General features: G+C 39.1%; 1 protein-coding gene across 2 annotated transcripts in view; it reads right to left on the bottom strand.

Annotated features, from left to right (window-relative positions):
- Positions 1-221: 221 nt before the first annotated feature.
- The window catches only part of setd3 (SET domain containing 3, actin histidine methyltransferase), a 34917-nt gene continuing 7358 nt past the window's right edge, over positions 222-27780 (bottom strand). For both annotated transcript variants that reach the window (XM_020931574.2, XM_020931575.2), the window contains exons 6-13: positions 26082-26338; positions 19460-19518; positions 16843-16957; positions 16579-16653; positions 15775-15941; positions 11248-11333; positions 7997-8157; positions 222-6709 (exon numbers count right to left, since the gene is read on the bottom strand). In XM_020931574.2, the coding sequence (XP_020787233.2) occupies positions 6299-6709; positions 7997-8157; positions 11248-11333; positions 15775-15941; positions 16579-16653; positions 16843-16957; positions 19460-19518; positions 26082-26338 (1331 nt within the window). In that variant the 3' untranslated portion in view covers positions 222-6298. The remainder of the gene's footprint in view (positions 6710-7996; positions 8158-11247; positions 11334-15774; positions 15942-16578; positions 16654-16842; positions 16958-19459; positions 19519-26081; positions 26339-27780) is intronic.

The following is a 27780-nucleotide window of genomic DNA, read 5'->3' on the forward strand; positions in this document are numbered from 1 at the left end:
ACAGATTTACTAGTGTAATTTTGGTCATTTCATCCCTGGTATTGCCAATCTTTACTGAACTAAAGATAAAAAGGAGCTGTTAACATGAAAACTACAGATTCATGACATCACAAGGTGGGACAGAGCATTTTGAGCTACAGATTATTACTCGTGGTGACCTTCGCAAGTCGGAAAGAAATGATTTTTGATTCAAAGACAAGAAGAAACAGCACACAGAGGAGTAGAAATGAGACGGGACTTTTAATCTCAGCTTCAGTACATGTATTGACTTTGCACGGAAGATTCCAGTAGTTAATTTCATACTCCTACTGCAATTGGTTGACTTTAGGTTATTGATACTTCGCAGGCGACATCATCAACACTATCTGGGTGTGATGCTAACAGTAGGCACTGCTCTGTATGAGGCTTGGTAGACTTAGGGCCTGTTTACGAGAACATTTGCGGGTAAAAACGACAAAAATATTTTATCGGAAGTGCCTTTCGTTTAGATGGTGACGGCGTTTTTGGGGCTTAAAAACTCTGGTCAGATCTGCTCACGTTGCATACACGTTTAGGTCACATACATCACCACCTAGTCGCCCGGCATGCATACCCCATCCAACTCCACACACTTTTGCGTCACCATATACACGCAGATTTCCTCCCGAAAACGCTCGTCTAAATGCGGAATAAAAAGTGAAGACGCGATGCCACTTTTGCGTCTTTGTTAAAACTTTTTGGCTCTGTTTGCGCTAATGTGTGCACTGTATCACCATGGTAACTGCTGAACATTCCACCACAGAGCCAGTACATGTAGAACACCCCCAGCGCGATGTCACTGCAAAGTATCAACTGTAAACCTACTGTATATTAGGATACAGAATGACAAAAGCAGTAGATCGGTAGAAGTCCTGTTGCATAAAAATACAGATCTGTGATGAAAAAAGTGATCACAAAAGTAAAAGAAATGGCACGTTAGTTGTAAACAAACTCAAATTTAATCAGTGATCAGAATACATTTACTTTAACCATTGTCAAAACAACATGTACGTCATTATTAACTAGAATCTCCAGCAAAAAAGACCTGTTCCATCAACTTGAGAGAGTAAAACTGAGATCAAATCATGGTAAGATTCAAGAATTTCAGTTCTCAATCCCAAATTCAAAACCAGTTGTTGAACCAGTTACATAATGATTTGGTATATTTTTTTTACATCAGATGTTCTTCCACAACCAGCCAAAATGATCAAAATGGGTCAAGTGTCTGAACTAGGGTTTTAGAAATGAACAATATCCAGAATTGATATTAAAACTAGTCACAAAACTAGATAATTTGAACATGCCAGTTTGGGAAAGTCTAGACTAGAATGATCTTCTGAACAAGTAAAAGACCACAAAGATACGGTAATTATACTATAATTTTAATATAATTAAGTACTGTTATTTTTTGGGTTGAAAATCGATTCTATTATCTAAAGAAACTGCATTATTAACTAGAATTTCTAACAAAAAATGAGCTGTTCCATCAATTTGAGAGGGGAAAACAGACTTACTGAGATCAAATTATGGTGAGATTATAAGGACAGAGTAATTTCAATTCTCAATTCCAAATTCAAAACGAGTTGGAGAAAGAATTACATAATGATTTGGTATATTTTAACATCCAAATGCCCTTCCAAAACCAGTCAAAATGAGCAAAGTGGGTGAAGTGTCTGAACTAAGGTTTTAAGAAACACTGATACTCAGAATCGATACTTAAACTAGTCTCAAAACTAGAATTTGAGTAAGTAAGTTTCAGAAGCTTTAGAAGGTCTAGAGTCATTTTAATTAGAACTTGTAAAAGACCACAAAGGTAATTATAAAGGAAACACCATTATTTTTTGGTTTGAAAATACATTCTATTGTCTGTTGTTTTAGGAAAGAACAATATCCAGAATTGATATTAAAACTGGTCTAGTAATTTGAGTAAGTACCGATAGGCTACATAGACAAATTTGAACATGCCAGTTTGGGAAGGTCTAGAGTAATCTTTTGAACAAGGTAATTATAAAGAAAGTACTGTTATTTTTTGGGTTGAAAATGGCTTGTATCGTCTAAAGAAATTGCATTAACTAGAATCTCCAGCAAAAAATAAGCTGTTCCATCAATTTGAGATAAAATTATGGTGAGATTATCAATAAGAAGTGTCTATTTGAATTCTCAATTCCAAATTCAAGAAGTGATTTAGCACGTTTTATATCAGATGCCAATCCTACCACAACCAGCCAAAATGAGCAAAGGGGGTGAAGTGTCAGAACTGGGGTTTTAAGAAACACTGATACTCAGAATCGATACTAAAACTTGTCTCAAAACCAGGAATTTGAGCAAATAAGTTTTAGAAGCTTTAGAAGGTCTAGACTCATTTTCTTTAGAACTTATAAAAGACCACAGCTGTAATTATAAAGAAAGTAAAAATTTTTTATTTTTTGGATTGAAAATACATTCTATTGTCTAAAGAAGTTGTGTTTTTTTTATTGTGGTACCAAACTTTTATTGAGTACCGAGCCTTTTTCTTGGCCTTTTTCTTGAAATTTTAGTACTACAGCAACTATCCAGTCTGAACAGGTTTGAACTGGCCATCTTCTGGTTAGAGGTTATACATTTATTCATCTCAAAATTCATATTAATTGCAGTATTTACCACAATTCAGTGTGAGGTATCAAATCGTCAAGTAACTTCCAAAAAATCTGAATAAGTATTAGAGAGAATACTTTTTTGCTTTATTTTTAAGTTGAAAACTGTTTTAACATACGGTACTTTTTTTCATCAGTGCAGAGGGTCAGTAATTGGGGTCAAAACAACTCCAAAAATCGACAAAAAACAAAATGAACAAGACAGTGCTTTTCTCATTTCTCACACAAACTTTTAAACTGGCTCCATTTATGACAAAATAATATATAACTTCCATATTAACTTCCATATCTCTGGTACTCAAATAACGTGTATGGCTTTTATCATAGGGCCTCAACCCCTTTAAGTGTCATCCAAAGATTTCACTATAAGTACATTCAAATTCATTTCAATAGACTTCTTCATAACAGAATGAATGATAAATGTAAAAAAAAAAAAAAAATGTAAAATGTATATTACGCAAAATTGACTCTTGTAAGCTCTAAGCCATGTTATAATGTTGCGTTTTGTTTTATTCACATGTTTAAGTAACCCTTTATTATTTCTGTCTACATTTCCAAAGCTCAAAATGGTCTGTTCCACCTTGTGATGTCATGAAGTGGTAGTTTTCAAGTTAACAGCTACATTTTACTTTTATTTCATTAAAGATTGGCGATTACAGCACTGAAATTATCCAAATGATTCTCGTGAAGGTGCATGGAGTTTTAAAACCCACTTCTTGTATTACGACATGACATCACAAGGTGGAACAGCGCGTTTTCCATTTGAGAGAAGAACACAGCCAAAATATTCAGGATTTTTTTGTGTTAAACGTGTGTGAATGTAACAAAACACAACTCCAGATCTGTTTTTGATGAGGAAACAACATTATAACACAGATCAGAAAATAGCGTAATAAGGGCTCTTTAAATGTCGTTTTTTGTTTTATATTCTGAAATGATTTTGAGGAACTGAAAAGCGGTCAGTGGTGGTCTACTACTAGCAGCAAAGAAGATGATTGTCAACTCAAAACCAGCCGGACACAGATGGAGACAAACTGCTGTAATAAACCAACCATTCACAACATCCACAAGTTTGGCTTTGTGGAAAATAAAAGTCATTATTTTGAACTTCTTGGGTTCTTTGTAAAGACAATACACAAGGCGAACTGTCACTGAAACACGTCAACAAGGTAAATCTAACTACTGCATCGTCTTTAAAAAGAACAGAAGGAGTTCATGTACAAAAGAAGACAAAATTCATGTTTTTGGATTAGTCCATTTTTGCCTTTTTTAGGCTGAGTTTACAGTCTCAGAAGAAGGGAAGCGTCCAATTTCACTCTAAGGGCTATTCGGACATCAATTCAATGTTTTACAAAGAAATATCAAAACAGAAAATCCACAAAAGTTCGACCTTGTTTTTGTTAGAAACTAGATCCTAAAACTCACTGTATTATCATGTGGCTTAAAGGTGCACTGCGTAACTTTTCTGGTGGAGATCAGCCAGTACGGCGTTGTCCATCTTGCATTTATTCAGTTACACATTATTATTGCTAAAAGAACAGATCTGACCTGTAACTTGGCTTGGTGTGTGTCTTACTTGGAAGTTGACGGTTAATGCCGTACTGCGGAACATGAAGGCAACGCAATAACATCTCCACCAAAAAAATAAATATATCCACGTAATGAAATTGTTGTCTGTATATAATCAAATATTAATAACCCATAACTGATTTCTTTATTTTTATAACAGGGGAGATGTTGAAACTTTGCACCAGTTTTAGTTTCAAGTGCATAGGCCCAGTAATACATGCATCAAGAATTTCGAACTTCCGGTCATTGCACAATACATACTTTGGATTTTCCAAAAAAGTGAGCATGAAACTACCATGTTTGTTTTCCCAGTGGGATGCGTCTATTGACAAAGCCGATCTTTTCTAGTGTTTTGAACCCTATCACTTTTGTTTCTGGTTCTGATATTGTCATATTTTAGTTTTGGGATTTGGACATCATAATTGTGTGGTTGTTGGATCCTAACAGCGGAAAACGGCTCAAGAAATTTGTTTGCGAACTCCATAAATGCAAAATGCAATTAGATCTGTGTGACTGCAAACCGCTTTTCAAACTGTTTCCCTTCCCATCGGAATTGAAAAATAGTGAAAGGCAAAGGCGACGGGCAGGATTGATACACAGGAAGGACGAAATCATCCTGAGTTTGCAGTGAGCATTTTGTATGTGGAGCCATTAAAGCTGGATCCCGTTTGTTAAGCGAGAAGTACAGAAGACAAACAGACTGAGCTCGCACTTTCTTGTTCTTGTGGTTTTACAGCAACATCACGTCTTGGTCGCTTTGCAGTGGAAGGTGTTTCTTGGTGCCTTTCGCTTTGGCACTGACTTTTTAAATTCGTCATCAAGGTTGAGCGAGGGATCAGGGCTTTTCTTTGAAGACGCTCTAAATACAAAATGTTCACTGCAAACTCGGGATGATTTAGGCAGTCAAAGGTTTCCTTTTTGGTCCTTCCTGTGGATCAATCCTGCCCATCGCCTTCACCTTTCACTAATTTTCAATTCGGCTGGGAAGGGAAACAGTTTGAACGGAGGTTTGCAGTCACACAGATCTGATTCCCTTTTGCAGTTATGGAGTTCGCAAACAAACACAACCACACAATTATGATGTCCAAATCCCAAAACTAAAATATGACGACATCAGAACCAGAAACAAAAGCGATATGATTCAAAATATTAGAAAAGATTGGCTTTGTCAATAGACGCATCCCACTGGGAAAACAAACACGGCGTTTTGATGCTCACTTTTTCGGAAAATCCTTCCCAGTATGCATTGCTCGATGACTGGAAGTCCGAAATTCTTGAGGCATCTATTACAGAGATATGAACCATAAACCAGGTCAAAACATCTGTATTTGAAATCTTTAACAGCAAATTCTACCGTAGGAATCACTAACTTCCACCTCAATTTGAAACTATGAACTTCTGAAAATAACGTGATGTCTCGTGAACGCAGCCTATTTAAAAGATGCACTATGTAGCTTTTTGGTTTGGGTTCCGTCGCCTTCTCGTTTCTATGGATATGTCTTTGCTCCGCCTGGAAAGTTCCACAGTATGACATTAAACACATCTACTTTACATTTATTCAATTACATGTGGTTTTATAGCTCAAAAGTACTTACAAATACAGGCATTCTGACTGTGAGCGGGGTCGCCTCTCCACAGATCTGACCTGTAACTTGGTCTGGTTTGGTGAAATCTCCATGAAGACAGAAAAATGTAATGCCATACTGTGAAATATTCCAGACAAAGCAATAACATCTCCATGGAGAAAAGCATCTGATGGACCCTCCACTAAAAAAGTTACTAAATGCGCCTTTAACTCTAGCCAGTCCCTCTTTATTTCTTACGCCGTAGATCTCAACAAAAGATTTTATTTATTTAGCATTTAATTACAATTCTTTATAACCGATAAATGCTCTGCGTCGAAGAACAGACGGCAACATTTGAACAAGCTGAAAACTAAGTAAAGCCACGCTGAATCAACTTAGTCAGTCTATGTTCGGCGAATTCTTAATTAAAATTTCTAGTATTTCTGAGTCATTTTTAGTTGACACAAAAATAAATAAATAAATCGGGAGTGGGCAAAAATGCTGAGTATCTCTTCACTCTTCAGTCCGACTGGCACTTAGGTTAGCCTCCTCTTTCTGGCCCTTTAAAGATTCAATAGACTTCTCCTCCGAGTCCAGATTTGAATTCACATCTTTGCTAACTTCCACCGCCTCTCCGCTCTTATCTCCGTTCATTATTTGATTGTCCTCCTCCTCGACTTCCTCCAGCTTGCGTAAAATGATGGGTAGTTTCCCCTCGGCGTCAGAGTTCTCCAGTAAAGCTATGTCGCTCTCCTCGTAGCGGGGCAGCGGAGCGCCTTCTGCCTGTTTCTTCTCGTACTGCATGCGTTTGTCTCGTCCGCTCGCTGAAACCTTCTCCAGGATCTGCTTCTCGGCCAGACGCAGCTGGATGGCCACGCGGGAGTGAAGGGTCAGGTCGGGTTTCTCCAGCAAAGAGCGGTCCTCCTGAGAGAAAATATATGAGTTATAGAGCTGTTTGTCTTTTATAGTACATTTACTATTGTCTACATCACCTAATACAGTGTACAAAATGAGCTACGCAAAATGTAACACACAATGTAACAGCCTGTGACATAAACATAAACTACCCCAAGTACAATGGGAGAAAAAGTTATAGTCCTACAAATACGGTAATAAGTCGCACTTTTTTCATAGTTTGGGTGGTCCTGCGACTTATACTCCGGTGTGGCTTGTATATTATATTTTCAGACTGACAGCTATGAGAGGGCACTCTGCAAGTAGTAAAATATTCAGCCGAAAACGGTAATCGAGCAGCACAAAGAAAGTTTGGAGTGAGCAGGAAACTTGTGAGGGACTGGAGAAAGGCAGGAATGGAGAACACAACTTCACAACAACAAGGAGGATGCACCATGAAACTTTCCTTGAAGTCACTGGATGACAAAGCCTGGACTTCAGTGACAACAGAAGTTGCGCGAAGTTGCTCAGAAGTGACACCGAGGATGAAGAATTCAATGGATTCAATAGATTTAGTGATTTGGAGTGAGATGGAGAGTTTGGTAAACTTATGTTATGTTGTTTATGCTATAGTTATCTGAATAATTGTTAATATGTTACATTAACAAATTAACGCCTATTCAGCCTGTTGTTCTTTATTCTATTGTTATTACTAGAACTTGCCTTTCAAGATGAAATGTTGATTCCTGGTCTCTGATTTTATAAAATAAATTTCCCCCAAAAAGTGCAACTTATATATGTTTTTTTCTTCTTCAATAGGCATTTTTTCACTGGTGCTACTTATAGTACAGAAAATACGGTATATAGTTCAAGACCCATTCACTTCAGCTAGTGGACACTTTCATGAATCAAAAGAATACGTTAGAATACGTTTTGGTCAACAGTAAACAGTAAAGGGTAAAAAAAAAAAACGAAAAAGTGTGGTGTTCTAAAACTTTTGACCGGTAGTGTAGATCAGAAAATTGCGTGATATGGGCCTTTTAAAACCTAAGTATGGAGTGAATAAATGATGACATTATTGTGGCACTTCCCCTGGTTTGGTCCTGTCCCTTGTTTAGTCCTGATGCAGACTTGATCTAGTCCTGGTTCAGTCATGGTCTAGTCCAGGCTTAGTCTCAGTTAAGACAGTCCCAACTTTGATGTGGTGCAGCTGCAAGTGTGAGGACAGCCCTAAGTTCTAAATACTAATGCAAACTAGTCCAGAAATAGCCTGGTTTGTTACAGCCTGATGCCTAAACTTTAACCCGGATGCCCTACCTCGATGGTGGTCTTGTAGGTCTTGAGCAGCAGCGCAGCTCTGGTCTCGAGGAAAGTCCAGAGTTTGATCTCGTTGTCCCAGCTCACGGGAAACTCACTGTTCCCCAGAGTGAAGATCTTATTGATGGCTCCTTCTCCCAACAGGTAGTCCTTCAGCTCCTCTGTGAAACACAACACATGACACAACTTAACTTAACCAAAGAATACTACAGCCTGGACTTATTTTTATTAACTACTATTCATGTTTTTAAGATTGTTTATGTTGTAAAAAGTGTATGCAAAATTGAAAAAATTGAATAATAGGGCTGTTGTCAAATAAAAATCTTGGTCGACTAAAGACAGTTTTAGTAAAAGTCTGGCAAAAGCTCTCAACTTCGGTAGGATCTTGTACGAAAACTTCTACATACAAAAAAAGTATATAAAACAGCATCTTCACCAAGTATAAAGGCAGATTATACTGTCTCCCAAAACTCACTCCTTAAGGCTGTGGTCCTTAATAATAATTAAATGTGGTTGATTAAAGGTGCTTTGACAACTTTTTCTGGTCCATCACCTGCTTGTTTTATGGCGATGTTATTGCTTTGTCTGGAATGTTTCACAATATGGCATTAAAACTTTCTATCTTCATGAAGTCCAAACCAGACCTATTTACAGGTCAGATCTGTGGAGAGGCAACCCCACTCACAGCCAGAATAGCTGTTTTTCTAGGTATTTCTGAGCATTAAAACAACTTGTAATTGAAAAAATGTAACACAGAAAAACTTTTCTAAGACTTTTTCATGACCTAAAGTGAATTTCCCATGACTTTCTGGCACCTACATGTGTAGAATAGAGCATATTTTTAGGGCTAAATATGAAATGTTAACCCTTTCCACTCACCTTATGGTTTGGGATTATAGTTTTTTAACATTTAAAATGCTGTCAGTGCATTTATTGTTGTCTATTTTAAACAAAAGGCACAGACGTTCAGAAATAATCATAAAAGTCTAATGAGATCTTAACAGAACGCTGGAGTTGCGTGAAAAAGATACTAAAATTCCATGACTTTTAAAAAAAACTTTCATTGAATTTACAAAATTCCATGATTTTTACTGGCCTGGAAAATGACATTTTCAATTTCCATGACTTTTCCAGGATTTCCATGACCATGGGAACCTTGAATGTCATACTGCGAAAACATTCTAGGCAGAGCAATGACATCTCCATGGAGACAAGCAGGTGACAGACCCTCCACCAGGAAAGTTGCAATTATTTATGAATAATTTCCCTTGCGGATCAACAAATGTATCCAAATATAAACATAGGTACAGATCATTTTCCATCCTTATACATGCATATATGAGACTTTTATAGTTGAGGTCAGTTTTGTTATCACTTCTCAGGACATAGTTCCAGAATCTAACCAAATTTGAGCTGAAGACACCCTCTCAAATGATTTCCCCACATGTGTAGACAGCCTTAGCCAGTTCCTCCCGCTCCTGAGACCTTTCTCCTGGCTCTTTGATGTGACGAGTTAAACATGGCTTAGTTACACAGCGAGGATGAAAGATCCGACTCCCACTCCGCGCTTGTGTGCACACGCTCTTCCATCATGTCACATCTGCTCCGAACCGTCAACACACACACGCGCGCGCCCGCCGCCGCCATGATAGTCCACGCACACACATACACGGATCCACGGGCCCTTTTAAAAATTAACATGCAGCAAAAAATGTGAATAATATATCAAGTATGGTCCTGCAGAGGAGTGTGGTGACAGAGGAGGATGCGGCCTTGTGTGTGGATTTATGAGCGCGTTCTGCATATACGCCGATGAATATTGCAAACCCCAAACCCCCCCTGGTGGAGAGCGCCTGTGACACATCTGCTGGCCTGCCTTGATCAATTAAGAAGGCAACGGACAGGCCCTTCCTCTGTGTGTCCCTTCAGTCTGGGAAGCAAAGCAGTGGGTAATGCCTTTGTGGAAATACTCAAGCTTTACAGTTTTTAACATTTTAACAATATTGTAATAATGATGGCCTTTCCTTTATAATTTAATCTAGAATATTTGAGAAACCTTTTCCTGCTTCTCTTTTCAATTTAGACACGTGCACAGGGGTGTAGAAATAGGGGGGGTAAAGGGTACTGTTTAAAGCGGCCCATCACAAAGTCTGTAATGTGCATTTTTCATTAGACAACGTGTAGTGCGGCCCCACCAAGAGGATTTGTACCCAGGGCCCAGACTTAAGTGCTAGACCCCTGCACATGCACACAGTAAGACAGCTCAACAGGCTTCAATCTTCACTTGTGCCAAAAACAAAAACTCACACACTGTGTGGTTATGGGACTAGTGCCTCTACAGATGATTCTTTTTGTCTAGAAAAATGGTTTGGTTGTTTGTTAAGTACCGTATTTTTCAGACTATAAGTCGCACTTTTTTTCATGGTTTGGGTGGTCCTGCGACTTACACTCCGGTGTGTCATATATATTAAACTTTTCAGACCGACAGCCACGAGAGACTCTAGGCTTGTGTGTCAGTATCTGCTAATCCTGTTACTCCTGTACCACTGTCACTTAGCACTCTACTGCGCATGTCTCCTGTAGAAATAGCCACCGTCTCCCTGAAAATAGTGAAATATTTAGCTGAAAATGGTAATCAAGCAGCTGAAAGAAACTTTGGAGTGAGCGAGAAACTTGTGAGGGACTGATGGAAAGTGGGGATGGAGAACATAGCTTCATGGCAACCAGGCGGGTGCACGATGTAACTTTCCTTAAAGTCATTGGATGAATCGACAAAGCCTGGACTTCAGTGACAATTGAAACCATCCTGACGAGATTCAGAAAGGCTGGAATAATTCTAACTGGAACTGATGCTGAGTCTGATGACAGCTACTCAGAAGAGGAAGTGGCGCTTCGTTTACCTCATGGCCCTATGGTTTATCTCCGGAGGTCGTGCAGAAGTCACACCGAGGATAATCAATGGATTTAGTCATTTGGAGTGAGATTGTGAGTTTGGTACATTTATGTTATGTTGTTTATGCTATAATTATCTGAATAATTGTTAATATGTTACGTTAATATATTAACAGGTAACATATTAACAGTTAACATATTCTGTTGTTATTACTAGAACTTGTCTTTTTACAAAATACATTTCCCCACAAAGTGTGACTTATATTGCTTATATATGTTTTTTTTCTTCTTCATTGCATATTTTTTGGCTGGTGCGACTTATACTCCGGAGCGACTTATAGTCGTGTTTAGAGTCTTACCCTCCGTCATGCAGAAGACTCTGAGGAAGGCGAGGAGCTGAGCAGAGATCGGAGGCTCATTACAATGAAGAGCAAAGACACAGGACCTGAAACACAACGAGCAACAGATTAATAATAAGTTAAATGAACATGGCCTCTTGGAATATTTATGGTAGTGCAGGATCTAGAGTAATATCTGAGTATTAAAAGTGCAATAAGTAACTTTTTTGGTGTGGGTGTGCCATCTGCTCGTCTCCATGCAGATATTCACGCTCTACTTTATATGTTTCACAGTATGAGTCAGTACAAGTCAGATCTGTGGAGAGGCAAGTCAGTTCTCAGTAATAATGTATGTTTTTTCAAGGCAATAGAAGCACCTGTAATTGACCAACTGCAAGAAAAATTTGTTTAATTCCATACAGTGGAATATTCCAAGCTAAATCTTCATAGAGAAAAGCAAGTAACAGACCCTCCACCAGAAAAGTTACGCAGTGAAAGTTTTACTACGGGACACTGATACCTCCATCATGAACTCAAAAGAACAGAGAGTCCACGGCTCTAGTTCTGTAATACTTTTTAGTACTTATAATATTTCTTATTGAGGAGATTGTATCCCTGAGGGCAAGTAACCAAATCAGACTGTCCACTAACAGGTTTACACAGCGCTGTGGCCACTGAAGCAAGTATAGATTAAATCCTGGATGTTTTTTTGTTCCCAAACTCAGCAGAGGCCCAGAAACCATGTCCGAACGCCGTCCAGGATCAGCAGAATCCAACACGCTTCATATAATACCTAATATCACAGGGAGGGGTAATTGTGGAGACAACAATCTTTTCCCCCTGTTTCAGCAAAGTGATCGATGTGGCTGCAGGAGCACAGGGTCGACATTATTACAGCACACAAACGCATTACCCACAATCCCCTGCTTCTTATTATATTAGGCCTCTGTCCACGGCACGGCGACTGAGGAACCGCACGAGAGGTTCACTCTTCTTTTCACAACATGTGCCCAAAAACTACTGCACAGGTTTAATGACTGTGTGGGGAGTTACAATTTAATTATATTACAATTTTTAAAAGATATTTTGTTGGAGAATCATAAAAGCAATGAAGCTCAACAGCGGCTGTCACCACTTAACTCCTGGAAGTGAATTTCCCATACACTTCCAGGAAAAAAACTATTAAAATATAAAAGCTTGCTCAGGGCAAATCGGCTGTGTGGAAACTAATGACCACAAGACCTATAATTTTATTTAAACTGTACCACTGAAATTCTATTAACTGATAAAATTCAGTGAAATGTTTTAATAACTCAAGTTTTAAATGTGTTTCTGGGACTCAAAACAACTGTGTTATGGACATTAGTCACCACATCCTTCGTGCCTTTAAATTCTAAAAGGGAAAAATGAGTAGGAAATTTGCTTCTAGCTCCAGTGGGATTCAAAGTGGGCAGGACTGTTAAGCTCTAATCCAATCAGAGTGCTGTCAGCCTCCACACTAGTTCTCATCAATAATCTTGCACAATATTTGTTTAATGCAATTCACTGTACAGCGCCTATTCTTGTAGTTTACTGTTGCAGCACTGAAACGTCTCCATTATGGGACAAAGTTTCTCTTTTTCTCTTAATAGGCTGTGGACTGAATTTGAACAAATAGAGATTCAAATATTTACAATTGTCAGTGATTAATAGGGATGGGCATTTGATAAAATTTTCTTAATCAATCGTGGGGAGAATTAACAAACAATTATTGATTAATCATTAATTAATCATTTTTATATTAGGTAAGTAAGTAAGGCTTTTACTACTAATCTGCATAAATAAATTCAACTTTACGACATATAAACCGTAACCACTCTAGAGCCACTTCAGCCCATTTGAGATTATAATGTTTAAGGCAGCTTTGTGCAAGTCTCACAGAAACGAAACTTAAAACCGCATCGCTAATTTGCATAAAATAAGCGAAAAAAAAACAGCTCTTGTGCGCTGGTGCGGTTCAAGTTCTGTCAAATTAAAGGACACGACTCAGTAGAATACAGGTTAGTGTGACCATATTTGCTTTTGTCAAAACCAGGACACCGTACGGGGGTGGGAGATGGGGCCTCTTCATCGACATTGAGCTAATTTTTTTTATGTTTTTATGTTTTTCAGTGTCCTGGTGAACTTTGAGGTCCCTGACACCCCCACTGGACACCAAAACATATGTGCTGCTTTGTACACTGTGCACATGGCCTCCCACTTGTCTCGACCGAGATGGAACGCGTGGAATTTCTTGTACAAGTCATCATTAAATGCACATTTGCCTTTTGGCATGTTGCTGGCTGACTGACTGTTTGTGTCTGCTCTCTCCTTCTGAGTGCACAGAGCTACGAGAGCCACTCAGTTTAATGGCACAATGAAAAGTAATGAAAAAAATGGACATTTGCATCACTTTATTAAAAAAAAAAAAAAAAAAAAAAAAAAAAAAAGGACATGTCCAGGGAAAAGCGGATGTTTGGTCACCCTACGTTACAAACAGCAACCTACATTCGGTGTGTCGGTTAAAAATGAGCGTAATCGATGAAATTCTTAATGATCAATTATCGATTAATCGACTAATCATGCCCATCCTTAATGATTAACAATTGTCTTACAGCCAAACCTCTGTCAGAAAAAAATGAAATGTCCCCATTACGGTAAAATAGTGGGGCTGTACAACTGAAAATGTAATGAAGCTGAGATTCAGTCTTTTCAAATTGTCAGTGATATGAACGGAGCTTTTTGAGTGACAGTCTTACAGCCAAAACTCATGAAAGCATGTATGCTGTATGAAGCACTTTGAACTTTAAAGGAATAAATTAAAAAGATTTTATTGTGTTAACTGGCACTAACTAAAAAATTGATTAGATTACGTTTATAAAATTATGAATGAAATCTATAGTTTAGATTTTATAAACAAAAATTAAATGGAAATACAAAAATGAGAAAAAATTTGCATACATTTTTGCTATAACACCCTAGCCTTATCTCTTTGCAAACTTTGTTATAGAAACCATCAATTTACAGAAGTATAACTCAAACCCGCTCACAGCTCTGCTCCAGTATCAGATGATTTTGTCGTGGCAAAAACAGTTTGAGAAACAGCAGACTTTGGGATCTCCTCCCAGAGCCCTAACAGAGGATCAGTGGATATTTCCTTTGAAAATGATCTACGAGGGACGTGCCACTGTAATACATCTCTGCAGATACAATAGGGCTTGTTTCATTTCATTTCACTGTTGAGACTCAGGCTGTCATCAATAAGAGATTAAAAGACTGCTAATTTAAAATGCCGAGCACAGAACGCCGCATAAAATTAACAGGCTAATGATAAAGTGATTAGCTTCTCGGTGATGTAAGGGCTGGGGCGGATGTTAAATTGAAACTTGCTGTTGTGGGAGGCGGAAAAATAAAAAGAAAGTGAGCTACTGCAACATTTATATTATGTGATTCAATTATGCCGAAGGGGCGACTAATTGGTTGAAACATCTACAGAGGGAAGACTAAAGAGAGGCGATGTAAAAGGTTAGGGAGTTAGGGGAGGCCTGGAGCTGTCCTAGACTCAAACTTAAGTTCTAATACAAGGCTACAGTCACTTTCAGCTTCTAACTATAAATTAACGTTGACAGTTCTTGATCATGTTTCAACAGAACTGCAAGGTTTAAGGATTTTGGTTCTTATTGTACATTTAGAGGTCCTGTACTATGCTTAATGCTCAAAAGAAAAGTTGGGCACCACACATTTGAAGATGGTGGGAGTGAGAGTGCAGTCATCTTTTGTTGTGACAATGAGGACCCCCTAGAAAATGTTATGGCGAGACATCTCAAGGGCCTTATCCTCCAAACAAATTAATTTAAATTCACCTGTACACGCCCTGAAGGAGCGATCTGGATGATAGTGAAATGTTGGCTTCAGAAAGCTAAGTAAGTTGTTTTTGTTTAACTCGCTTATAATAGAAGATGTACTATGTAACTTGCTGGTGTCCCAAAGGATATTTTATTGTTCTGTAATGTTCCACAGTACGGCATTAAACTTCAAGTAAGCAGGAGATACCACATGACCAAGTCAAATCTGTGGAGTGGTGACCCCATTCATGGAAATTAAAAAAAACTAATTAAAACCAAATGCCATATTTTGGAACAATAAAGATGATGTAGAAATTAGAGTCTCATACTGTGGCACATTCCAGACACAGTAATGACATCACCATGGAGACTAGAAGGTCGTGGAAACTTCAACAGAAAGGTTACATAGTACACCCATTGACTGAATCTTCATTGAATTGAAAAAAAAATATAAAAAAATCTAGGGGTCATGTAATTTTAATAAATAATATTAAATAATTTGTTATAGATACAACATTTCGATTTTTTCTCATTAAAAAAATATAACATTTTATCGTTTTAAAATTGTTCGTCCATAATGGTGACAGGTCTAATTTTTCATCATTTTAACCCCCATGGATGCCCCCAAACAGAGTTGCGTTCCTTGCATATGCGTGAACACATCTCATTCATGCTGGAGACTCACGCGGGGATGCCTGCGCGGGCCAGCACCTCGGCCTTCATGGCGTAGAGCCGCTCGCTTTTACTGACGCCAAGTTTGATCTTCACTCGGTCGTGGGCGTTGTCCTGGAAGAAGAAGCCGTTGTGGATGACGAACTCGGCATTGGACCTGGTGCCGTAAAAGATGTAGATCTGAGGAAGAGAAACCACAGTCAGCACAGGGTCGCTATGACAACAGGATGCCAGCACTATGTCATTTATGCTCATTAAAAATACAGTGTGCAACTTTCTCAAGATGTCATGTCACCTGCATGATTCAAAGGAAATGGAAAGTTAACACCATACTTTGGAATATTCTTCATGGATCTAGGAATGTTTTGTGCAATGCTGTGGAATATTATGGCAAAGGAACAACATTCCCATGGAAACAAGCAGGAGAATCCAGATTAAATAAGAGTGAGGTTTGTGGAGATGCAAACCTGTTTTTTGGCTTTAAATTGGAAAAAAAAGCTGTTTACTACTGTCACTGAAAGAAATGCAGTTTCACAAATATGAATGCCACAAGTGCAATACTCCCAAAACCATCTCTAAATGTTGGTTGGGTCTTGGTTGAGAAACGACAACAGTTTACAACAGTGCTTATTTTCACTAGACTCCATAAACTGTATACATAAATGGACATAGCTAAAGTGTCACACTGGCTTAGTCCACCTCTTTATACAGTCTATGGTAAAGTAATATTATACTCAATACAATGTCAAGCATTAGACTTTACTGTATGTGTGTATGTGTGTTTATAAACCAAACTTTATAGCCCTGTTTCTCTCACCTGTTCATTCTCTTTGTAGTCACGCAGAGCCACACACTCACAGCGATCGTCCTCCAGATTGTAGCCTGTGGTGATCTGTAGAGTTACACATTTGGAAAAAAAGGCTAAATATTAGTTACACAATAATGAAACAATTATTGGTTTATAAAGGAACTAAGCCTTTGTTTACTGTGTATTTATTGTATACACCAAACCTGGAGCAAAACTGAAGTTTGACTGTAGTATTGATTTGTGTATTTAACGTGTATGTCCCATTAAACATACCAGTCCGTTGGTGTGGTTGCACATGTCCCACAGTGGGATAAGAGCCAGAGTGACTCTGCTGCCGTCCTCAGTGGGAATCTGGTTCTGACGAGTCATCACTGAAGACACCGCCCATCTGAACAAATATATATAACCAATCAGTCACTACAAAAGACACATCCCACCTCAACAAATCAAATAAAAAGCAAATCTATAATGACCACAAAGTCATTAACCAAGCCTCGACATATCTCCTATTGAAGGATGGGTCAAATACAGATGACATTAAGGACAGTTTTTCAGGCTTTTTTGTTCCTATTTGCAAATATTGGTGAATGGCAGTGTTTAGTCAGGTTGAGCATTCACATCATGTTTCATAAGAGCTCATCACACACTCTGATGGGGAGACAGAGGACAATTGCCAAACAGAGCTGAGGATTGCATCAGAACCAAATGAAAGGAGAAATGATAGTGAGAAAATACAGAGAACAGCAAAGCCAAGTATAAACATGGGCCATTGTACAGCGGTAATAAAACATATGGAACGAATCAACATGTAATTAAAATGGTCAACCACAGTCCACTAATATTACCACAACTGTGAAATTGAGAGGGCTGTAAAAAGAATGTTTCTCCATCTTTTGTTCAAACTAATTAAAATATTATTATGCTGCTACTGGAGAAAGTACTGTACACTCGCTAACAGGCCTGGGTGCAGCCTGTTCAATTTGTGTGTGTGAATTTTGAGGGTACTTAAAATTTAATGATGTAAACATGTGGGAAAAATCATATTAGAGATCCAGATTGTTGCAGAGAAATCTGTAATTTCAATGATTTGCTCCTAGCTGAAATGCTTATTCTTCCTTCCAAACTATAGATTATTTATACAAATGGACATAGCTAACACACTAGTCACCAAGTTCCCAATAAGAAGTGAGCATGGGTGCACTTTTGGCTCCATCAACTTTAACCTCTCTTTACAACTGCTGCTCTGAGCCTCATCATTTTGGCCTTATGTTCGTATTAACCTGCTCTACATGATCCTGGTGTTTTTATTTCGATATTTTGTCCATAAATCAATTACTAATATGGAACTCAGCTCCAAATTCACCCCATAACTGCAAGTCTCGGTGAGCTTCATTTGACTGGAGCTGAAAACCATGGGTGATGTCACACTCCCTTAGTCTACTTCTTTATACATTCCTTGGGCCAGAATGTGGATAGACAAAGATATATGGGGTGTGGGTTGTTTATAAAATAGTTGGATTAGATTAAATTGGATGGATACAGTTGTTATGAATGGTGCACGGTTGAGTGTCTTGCCAAATGACACAACAATGCACCCTTGGTTGAGGATGGCTGGCTTGCTTTTTGAATTCATACCTATTGATGCAGTATACTGAGCCAACAATAAGCTACACTTTTGAGAACTTTAAAAAAGTCCAGTATGTCACTTTAGCTGGTAATCTGTCTACCACCTGCTTGTCTCCATGGTGATGTTAGTGCTTTTCCGGAAATGTTCCACACTATACAGTAGGGTTGGGCGGTAATACTGTATTATGGTATCCCAACAGTATCAAAAAGTAGCAATGGTATTAGTTTCCTAACAGGTCTAATTTGATTGCTCAGCACAAATTAATGTGTGGCTGTGTTTTCAATTTAATGCTAACACGATTTAAAACTAATAGTAAGTATAATGTTTCTTTTAACTGCGTGGGGAGATGACGTTTGATTAGTTTTGTTCCGTTGTCACTTGATAACTCATGAGGGAGACCAAGACAAGATGGCAAGTCAGGCTGCAAGCGAGTTGGCCCCTAAAAAAATACTAGTACTTCTGCAATGTGGCAGCATTTTGGCTTCAGGCGCTGATTTGTTTACATTTTACAGAAAAAAAAAATTAAAACCACATGGCTCATTTGCATAAACTATAAAGCGCTGATAAAAACAGCTCATTCCTTGTGTGCTGATGCAATCAGATTCTGTTGGACAAACGGACACGACTCAGTGGAATATGTGTGTACTCTCTGTGACAGAGGGATGTTCTGCTGATGGTGAGTCTGTTCTGTGCTTCTATCGTGTTGGAGATGGTTCATGTGAAACTTTACAGAGATTATAAGTCTGCAGGTCATACGCTTAGACTATATAGCAGTGTTGCTTCGTAGCTTACCAAAGTTGTACTAAAACATTTTGATAAAACCAAAATACTGTATATCCTGGTAAAATCCTGAGAAGGTTTAACAGTATCAAAATTTGGATACTGCCCAACCCTACTATACAGTATATCTTGCATGTATAAAGTAGGTGGTATATATGGTGGTACATTCTTACTGTGAGTGAGTCTTTCCAAAAATCTGACCTGTAGTTTTGGCCATAGAATAGTGGAAAATTCCAGGCAAAGCAAGGACATCTCCATAGAGACAAGCAGAAAAGTTACACAGTGCACCTTTAACTGCAACAAATTGGCTGAAAAGTGGGTTGTAGCTGCAGAAGAATCAGCATTTCCCTATAGCTCTTTTTTTAGGAGTGGAGCCGAGGCGTGTGAGCAAAGACCAATCTGAAAACAGGGCAAGGAGATGCACACACACACTCTTCATACGCACACTCTTTCACGCGCGCTTTTTCACGTGCGCACACTGACCTGTAGTCATCAAATGTGAAGCTGTCCTTCAGGGGTAGTTTGCTGGCGGCCGGATGAGTCTGGGGATGGAGGGACGTAGTGGACGAGAGCGAAAGACGAGAAGAGAGAGAGAGAGATGAGAGGAAGAAAAAAAAAACACAAATCAGTTTCAGGAATTTCATTATGCAGGTATGCTAGAGGGGGCGCTGACAGGGACGCCTAACAAGAGGGACTGGGAGTATGGGGCCATCGGGTTTGGGGGCATTCGTATGTGTGTGAGTGTGTATGTGTTGTGTGTGTGTGTGTGTGCGGTCCATAGCGTGACACAAGCCCCCCCAATACATCACTGTCAACTTAATTTGTTGTGGCCAGTAGCCGTCATAAATCTACCTCATCAATTTGAGCCAGGACCGGACCGGGATCTGCATGCAAGAGGGGTGAGAGCGAGGGAGAGATGGGTGAGGAGGGAGATACGGGGTGGGGGGGGGGTAGAGTCTGCGTCCGTGCCACCTGCCCCCCCTTCCTCCGCCCCCTCCTTCCCCCGCACACATGCACGATTAAAGCCACACGGCCGCCACCTGCGAGAGCCATTTGCAAACTGTCCCGGGTTTAAACAGGAGAGAGAGAGAGAGAGAGAGAGAGACGAGAGAGAGGTAAGGGGTGATAGAAGGAGATAGAGGAAGGGGGGGAGAGAGAGAGAGGGGATAGAGATAGAGATAGAGGAAAGGATAAAGAGAGGGGAGAGAGAGAAGGAGAGACATGTAAGGGTACGGGGGGGGAGAGAGAGAGAGAGAGAAAGAGAGAGGAAGGGGTAGAGGGGAGAGAGAGAGACAATAAGGGGTAGAGAGAGGGGAGAGAAAGAGAAAGAGACATGTAAGGGTAGAGGGGGGGGAGAGAGAGAAAGAAAGAGGCAGTTAGGGGTAGAGAAAGGGAAGAGAAAGAGACGGGAGTAGAGAGGGATGGGAAAGAGAAAGACAGTTAGGAGTAGAGAGGAAAGAGAAAGAAACAGGTAGGGATAGAGGTAGAAAGAGAGCGAAAGAGAGAAAGAAAGGGGGGGTTGAGAGAGAGGGGATAGAGGAAGAGAGAGAAGAGAGAGGAAAGAGAGAGAGAGAGAGAGAGAGAGAGAGAGAGAGAGAGAGGAGAGAGAGAGAGAGAGAGAGAGAGAGAGAGAGAGAGAGGAGAGAGAGAGAGATAGGTAGAAGAGGAGGGAGAGAGGACAGGAGAAACAGAGAGGGAGATACAGAAGTAGGGTGGGGGGGTGAATACATAATGAAGAGACCAGGGGGAAGAAGGATGGAAGGAGTGAGCAAAAGAGCAAGAAGAAAAGGTAAAGAGAAAAAAGTAGAAGATCAAAAGTGGCAGGACATGCTCATATACTGGACAAAACAATACTATTAATCGAAAGAACAAGACCACTTTACTAAAGGTACACTATGTAACTTTTTTCTGGTCTAGTCAGCCACCCCATTGTCACCATGAAGATTATATTTTTTTGTCTAGAATGTTCCACAGTATGGCATTAAACTTGTTCATCTACATAGAGAGTAGAGATACAGGTATAGCCACCAGTTAGAGATCAGACCTGCAACTGGCTTTTTCAAAATAAATGAATAAACACAACTTGGTAGATCAGTTTAATGTCATACTATGGAACATTAACATCTCCACAGAGACAAACTTTTTATTTAGGTTTATTTAGTTTATTTATTTAGGCTAGAATTCTTCTCTTCAACAGAAAATGATCCACCTTGTGATGTCATGTGGTAATATAGGAAGTGTTCTACTGTGTTTTTAAACTCCATACACCTTCAGTAGAATAAATTAGATAAGTTCAGCCCTGGAATTGCAAATCTCTACAGTACAAAAGGTAAAAGGTAGCTGTTAATTTGAAAATTACCCCTTCAAGGTGAAACAAAACATTGAGACTTTGACTAATAATAAAGGATTATACAAACATGTGCGAATGACACAAAACACAACTCCAGAAATGTTTCTGATGAGGACACAATATTCTAAAATGGCTAAAAGCTCAAAAGAAACTCTTTTTCATGATTAAGAATTGTAAAAGCTAAAACCAGTGAGAAATGTTGCTGTCAGGAGACAGACACGTGGAGCAGATCTGAATGAAACATGTCTACAGCTCCATGTCAACAGCTCCTCCACAGACAGGGGTCATCCATCAGAGTGAGGGGTCCTGGGTATGAGAGACAGGGCCAGAGCTGAACACACTGAGGGGCTCCAGGTATCAGGGACAGGGCCAGAGCCTGAACATACTGTGTTCTGGCCTGGGTATAAGACACAGAGGGCAAACCAAACAAGGCCTGGGATGTCAGAGCAAGCAGCTGATTAGTGCTTCATAAATGGAGTTTCTGATTTAAAAATTTAAATTAAACTTGAAACTTGAAAGTTCTGTAGAATACTAAAGCTATTTGAGATTTTAGCCATGTTATAAAGCAGTTTTCTGAACAAAATATACCTGGAGTTGTGTTTTTGTGTCATTTACACATTTAGTCAAAACAATACTGGTTACTCAATGCCGTTTATCCTCTCTGAAGGTATTGTTTTAAACCTCATTTATACTGTGCCCAGTTAAAAAAGACAGAGTACTACAGTTAAAAAAAAAAAAATCTGAAATGATTGTCCTATACTAAGATCTAGTATAGGACAAGTCAAAAAGTTGTGTCATTCATAATTAAATTAATTCAATAATGCATTAACCCTTAAATGAATAAACTACATTTTAATTTATTTTTTTCCCTTTTTTCATTGGGGTAACTCCACTTTTTCCTCTTTTCCAGATCATGATCAATCAAACTAAACTCACAAAAATGATACAGACACAAGCGAGGACAAAACATGCATTAGAAATTATAATTTTGATATACTTAATATGTTCTGATCGCTCAAAAGCAAACCTGAGAATCCTTGAGAAATACTAGACAAAAAGTGAAAGAAATACATATATTTTGCTGCAGGTTTTTGTTGTTGATGTTGGAACATACCATATACACTGGTTACACTATGTTTATGTAAAAACCCCAAAATGAGATTGACAGTTTATTTTCAAATACAAGTCCACAGACACCCTCCTATCTCTGTCCAGTGATCTGACGAAATAGCTTTACATGACTGCTCCCCATCTCCATGTTTTGTCGCGTGTCAGTAATTGTCCTGTCTGAATCTGTCTGTATACATCAGCATACATCAACCAGGAAATACCAGCAAACCGGACACAGGAAGGAGGGAGGGAGGGAGGGAGAGGAGAGATAAGAGAGAGTGGGGAAAGGGGGGGGCTCTTTTTTCTTTTTTGAAGAAGGTACATTCAGGTCAATTCAATTCAAAGCCAATGTGACAAGCTAATTTTCCAGTCCGGTCATCTGAGTAGGAGGGAGGTGAGGCGCAGGGGAGAGGGGGGAGAGAGAGAGAGGGGGACAGTGCCCAGGCAGAGAGGTGGATTTTGGTGAGCACAGAAGGAAAGAGAAAGAAAGAGAGAGACAGAGAGATGGAGGGAAAGAGACAGAGAGAGACAGACAGATAGAGACAAAAAGAGACACAGAGAGAGAGAGAAAGAGAGAGAGAGAGAGACAGAGAGAGAGACAGAGTAGAGAGAGCGAAAGAGATGAGAGTAAAGAGTAGAAAGAGACAAAGAGAGACAGAGTGAGAAAGACAGAGATAGAGAGAAAGACAGAATGAGAGACAAAGAGAGAAAGAGAGACAGGGAAATTAGAGAGAGACAAAAAGTGACAGTGAGAGAGAAAGAGATAAAGAGAGACAGAGAAAGAGAGACACAGATAGAGAGAAAGAGACAAAGAGAGACAGAGAGAAGAGACCGAAAAGAGAGAGAGAGGGGAAGGAGGGGAGGAAGGTAGAAGAAGGGTGAAAGATACAGAGGAAGAGAGAAGGAGAGAGAAGGACAGAGAGACAGAGACAAACACACAGAGAGAAAGACAGACAGAGTGAAAGAGTGCAAGAGGCAGAAAGTGATACAGAGAGAGAGAGAGAAAGGGAGAGAGAGAGAGAAGGGGGGGGGGAGAGAGAGAGAGAAGAGAGACAGAGACAGAAGGAGAGAGAGAGAGACAGAGACAGAAGGAGAGAGAGAGAGACAGAGAGAGAGAGACAGAAGAGAGAGAGAGAGAGACAGAAGAGAGAGAGAGAGAGAGACAGAGACAAACACAGAGAGAGAAAGAGAGAGAGAGAGAAAGACAGACAGAGTGAGACAGAGTGAGAGACAGAGAGAGAGAGAGTGAATCCCAAATTCTGGTTACAATGGTGGGATTTTCCTTTTAGCTGTTGCATGGGTAATTGGTTTGCAGTCCACACAGTAAAAAGGTCCCAGGTTTAATTTCCAATCCATATTGGGAGCATCTGTGTGGAGTTCGCATGTTCTTCACTTAAACATTTCTAGCAAAGCGTCCATTATCTGCTTGCTTTTTTTCTCTGTCTGGAATGTTCCTCAGTTTGGCTTTAAACTTCTCTCTATTCTCTCTATTACATTTATTTAATTGTGAGTGTATTAATTGCAGAAAAATATCAACAAAAACAAACATTCTGACTGTGAGCGGGGTTGCCTCTCCACAGATCTGACCTGTAACTTGGCCTGGTTTGGGCTCCATGAAGATAGAAAGGTTTAATACCGTACCTTGAAACATTCTAGACAAAGCAATAACATCTTTGTGGAGAAAAGGATGTGACGACCCTCCACCAGAAAGTTACACAATGCACCTTTAAGAAATGTGTCTCAAATCGAATGGTTATTTTGATTTGATAGTAATTAATAATATTTAGTATAACACTGTCATTTAGTAACAGTGAAGAAGAGTACAACCTTTAGCGAGATTATAACATAGGAGTATAAATTATAGCCCCCCTTTGGAAGATAATCCCACCTAAACACACAAACATTAAAGACTCATGGCTACAGTCATATAGAACACAACACTCCCACCTAGTGTACACAAGCAGAACTGTATTTTATTCACAATTCTCTGAGGTTGTTTGTAAAATACAGACAGAATCCAGAGTCAGTGATTGCTTGAGTAAATGTGCAAAATATTTCTTGTATTCAACCAGATTTTTAAATTCTAATATCTAATAAGTTTAACACAAAATATATTTATTCACTGGTAACTGATAATACCGCAACTTCCCCTTTTTTATATATAGTAGCTTGTTGTCTCCCTCTACTGGCAGTGCACAGAAACTACCTGAAGCTGCAGTTTACTTCAGGTTGAAATGAATATCAGCACGTGGCAGTTTCAAATTTAAGAACAGGGAAAACCCCGCAGAGCCTTGGAATCAAATCATTTTAACTGTCTGAATAATGATGAAGTAAAACTGTAATAATGTTAGAGTATTTTGTTATAGATACAAATATTTTTAGCCTGAACATTTTTAATATATATATTTATGGTGCTTAATATACATTCTAATTGTATTTTTTACTGAGTAGGTAGTAAACATAAATTTGGGGTATAATCATAAAAGAGCAAAAACACCGGAAGATGTTCTAAATTGATGAAATATAAAATTTGATCTGATATCTAAGCTTTAGTATATGGTATATCCCAGGCCATGTCCATAAAACCTATAACCTATGTAAAAACTATTTCTGAAACTACAAATAGAAGAGTTACAGATACACAATGCACATATGAATGATTTTTTGTTCTTTTAAATGCCATATCTGATTTATAACAACTTATAATTGATTCTAGTTACTGTTTTTGTTATGTTTTGTCCTGCCTAAAGACACAAGAGTGGTTTGATATAAAGCCACTGCTGCTTCACTGTGGCCAGGGGTGTAAGCACAACTTTTTTTTGCTCTGGGTACAAATCTGTAGCCTGATTCATCAGCCGGTTTCACTTCGTAGAAACCATCTGAAATCGCAGCGTAAGAATTTGTTCGCTCGACGGTAGTTTTTTTTTTTTTTATTTAACCAATCGCTGCTATTTGGTCATGACATATGTAATGCACCGCTAATGGGGCTAATTGGTATATTAAGCTTTTCCCAAATCCCGTAGGAAGAAGGGCAATAACGTCTTTCCCCTTGATAAAATTCACCAATCATTCTGTTTGTTCCAGCTTTAAATCCTCGATCTCGGGAATCATTGATAACACAGAATATATGGCTCTTCGATGATTGGCTGGTGCCTGAACTCGCACTTTCGGGGTTTTTGCGAACCGTCTAGTGTATTCTGATTCCTGACCTAGTCGCTGGAGAGAAATGAAATTGAGCAGAAGCACTCGGTGACGCCAGCCTGGCTAACAAATCTGCACTATGTTTTATGAATAATGCTCATTACAGACTTTGTAAAGGGGCCCTTCCTGCACTGACACCCCTGACCCCCCCGCACCTGATATTCGGCGAGGTGTCCCATTCAAATACTTACCAGGCCCAAGCCTGCGTAGCTTCAGATATCAGACGAGATCGAGCGTTAGTATTAATAATACATTTTATATAGCTCTTTTCATGGTAACTCAAAGACACTTCACAGTAAAGTAACACGAAACAGGTAGCGAGGAAGCAGTCATTTGTGGAGCTTATAAGCTATGAAGAAAAGATGAGGTTTGAGATGTTTTTTGAAGGTGTTGAGTGAGTCTGTCAAGGTTAGAGACAAAAGTAAAAAATGAACGCCCTCTAACCTGTATGAGTTTGTAGAAGTACGCGTATTGCCGTGCTGTGTTCTTGTACTGGCTCAGGATGTCTGGGATCGCCTGCGTGCCCATGAGCAGCTGCACCTCGTCCTGGTTGAAGTAGAGGGGGGTGTCGTACTCCAGGGGCAAGGAGCGGATGTACGGGAGCCAATGGGAGCCCGGGGTGCAGCGCTCACACAGCAGGTGAAGGGCCAGGGTCACGTTCCCCATGGCCTGCATGATTCTGTCCTGACTGTACAGAGGACCTGAGGAGGGACATGGAGAAATCTTTACAAATTTAAAGGACTGCATGTAATATTTTGGTAATGCAATTCACAAATATAACCCAAAATAAGAGATATGTCAAAACCAATTATAGCTTTACTAATAACAATTGGAATCCTGATTTGATGGCCAAGTTACTACCGTATTTTTCGGACTATAAAGTCACTCCGGAGTATAAGTCGCATCAGCCAAAAAATGCGTAATGAAGAAGAAAAAAACATATATAAGTCTATAACTATAACAGACTACAAGTCGCACTTTTTGGGAGAAATTTATTTTATAAAATCAGGGACCAGGAACCGACATTTTATCTTGAAAGGCAAGTTACAGTAATAACAATAGAATAAAGAACAACAGGCTGAATAGGTGTCTGGTATGTTAACGTAACGTATGTTAATAGTTGTTCAGATCACTATAGCATAAACAACATAACGTAAGTTTACCAAACTCTCTCTCTCACTCCAAATTACTAAATCCATTGAATCCATAGAATTCTTCATCCTCGGTGTCACTTTGGAGTAACTTAGTGCAACTTCGGTTGTCGCTGAAGTCAGGGCATGTTGCACCCTCCCTGTTGCCGTGAAGCTGTGTTCTCTATCCCTGCTTTTCTCCAGTCAATCACAAGTTTCTCACTTATTCCAAACTTTCTTTCTGCTGCTTGGTTACCGTTTTCGGCTGCATATTTCACTACTTGCAGTAGAGAAGCGGCTTTTTCTGCACAAGACAAGTAGAAAACTGACACACAAGCTTAGAGCGCCCTCTCGTGGCTGTCAGTCTGAAAAATTTAATATATAAGTCGCAATGGAGTATAAGTCGCAGGAAACACCCAAACCATGAAAAAAGTGTGACTTATAGTCCAAAAAATATGGCATTATAATTTGGTGTTTTGGTTCTGAAGATGATTATTCAATGCTGAAATCCAGTTACTTTAAATCTAAAATGTCCCTCTCTGATCTGAATGGTCACTGCCTAAACCCCAGCTCCTGCAGCCAGTCATGAATCAGTGCTAGTGTGGCCTCTGCAGCTCAGTGAGTGAGTTCTCTAGCCTCAACCCAGATTTCAGTTGTGATTGTAATACCTTGTTTAAAACTAAGTGCACAGGCTACATACAGATCCTTGAAGAACTTTATCTTCTTTCTATTACAACTGTTATGTCCATAATATTTATCATAAATAGAGAGAGATAATAAAGAGATACAGGACTACCATACTCTATACAGATGTACAACAACTTAACTTTATCTAACAGATAAGCCTATGCTTCTGTCATTCATTTTATTATCTTTGTACTCTTTTCCTTACCACCTCTTATATACAACAGTGAAATACTGCATTTATATTATCATATTTGGGTTTTTTTAATTACTGTACATACTTTTATATAATTTATGTCTTATTTGACAACAGTCTCTTGCTATTTTTT

The sequence above is a fragment of the Boleophthalmus pectinirostris genome, unplaced genomic scaffold (genome assembly GCF_026225935.1).
Source record: "Boleophthalmus pectinirostris isolate CB_2022bp ecotype Guang Dong unplaced genomic scaffold, ASM2622593v1 HiC_scaffold_10, whole genome shotgun sequence".
Taxonomy (NCBI): Eukaryota; Metazoa; Chordata; class Actinopteri; order Gobiiformes; family Gobiidae; genus Boleophthalmus; species Boleophthalmus pectinirostris.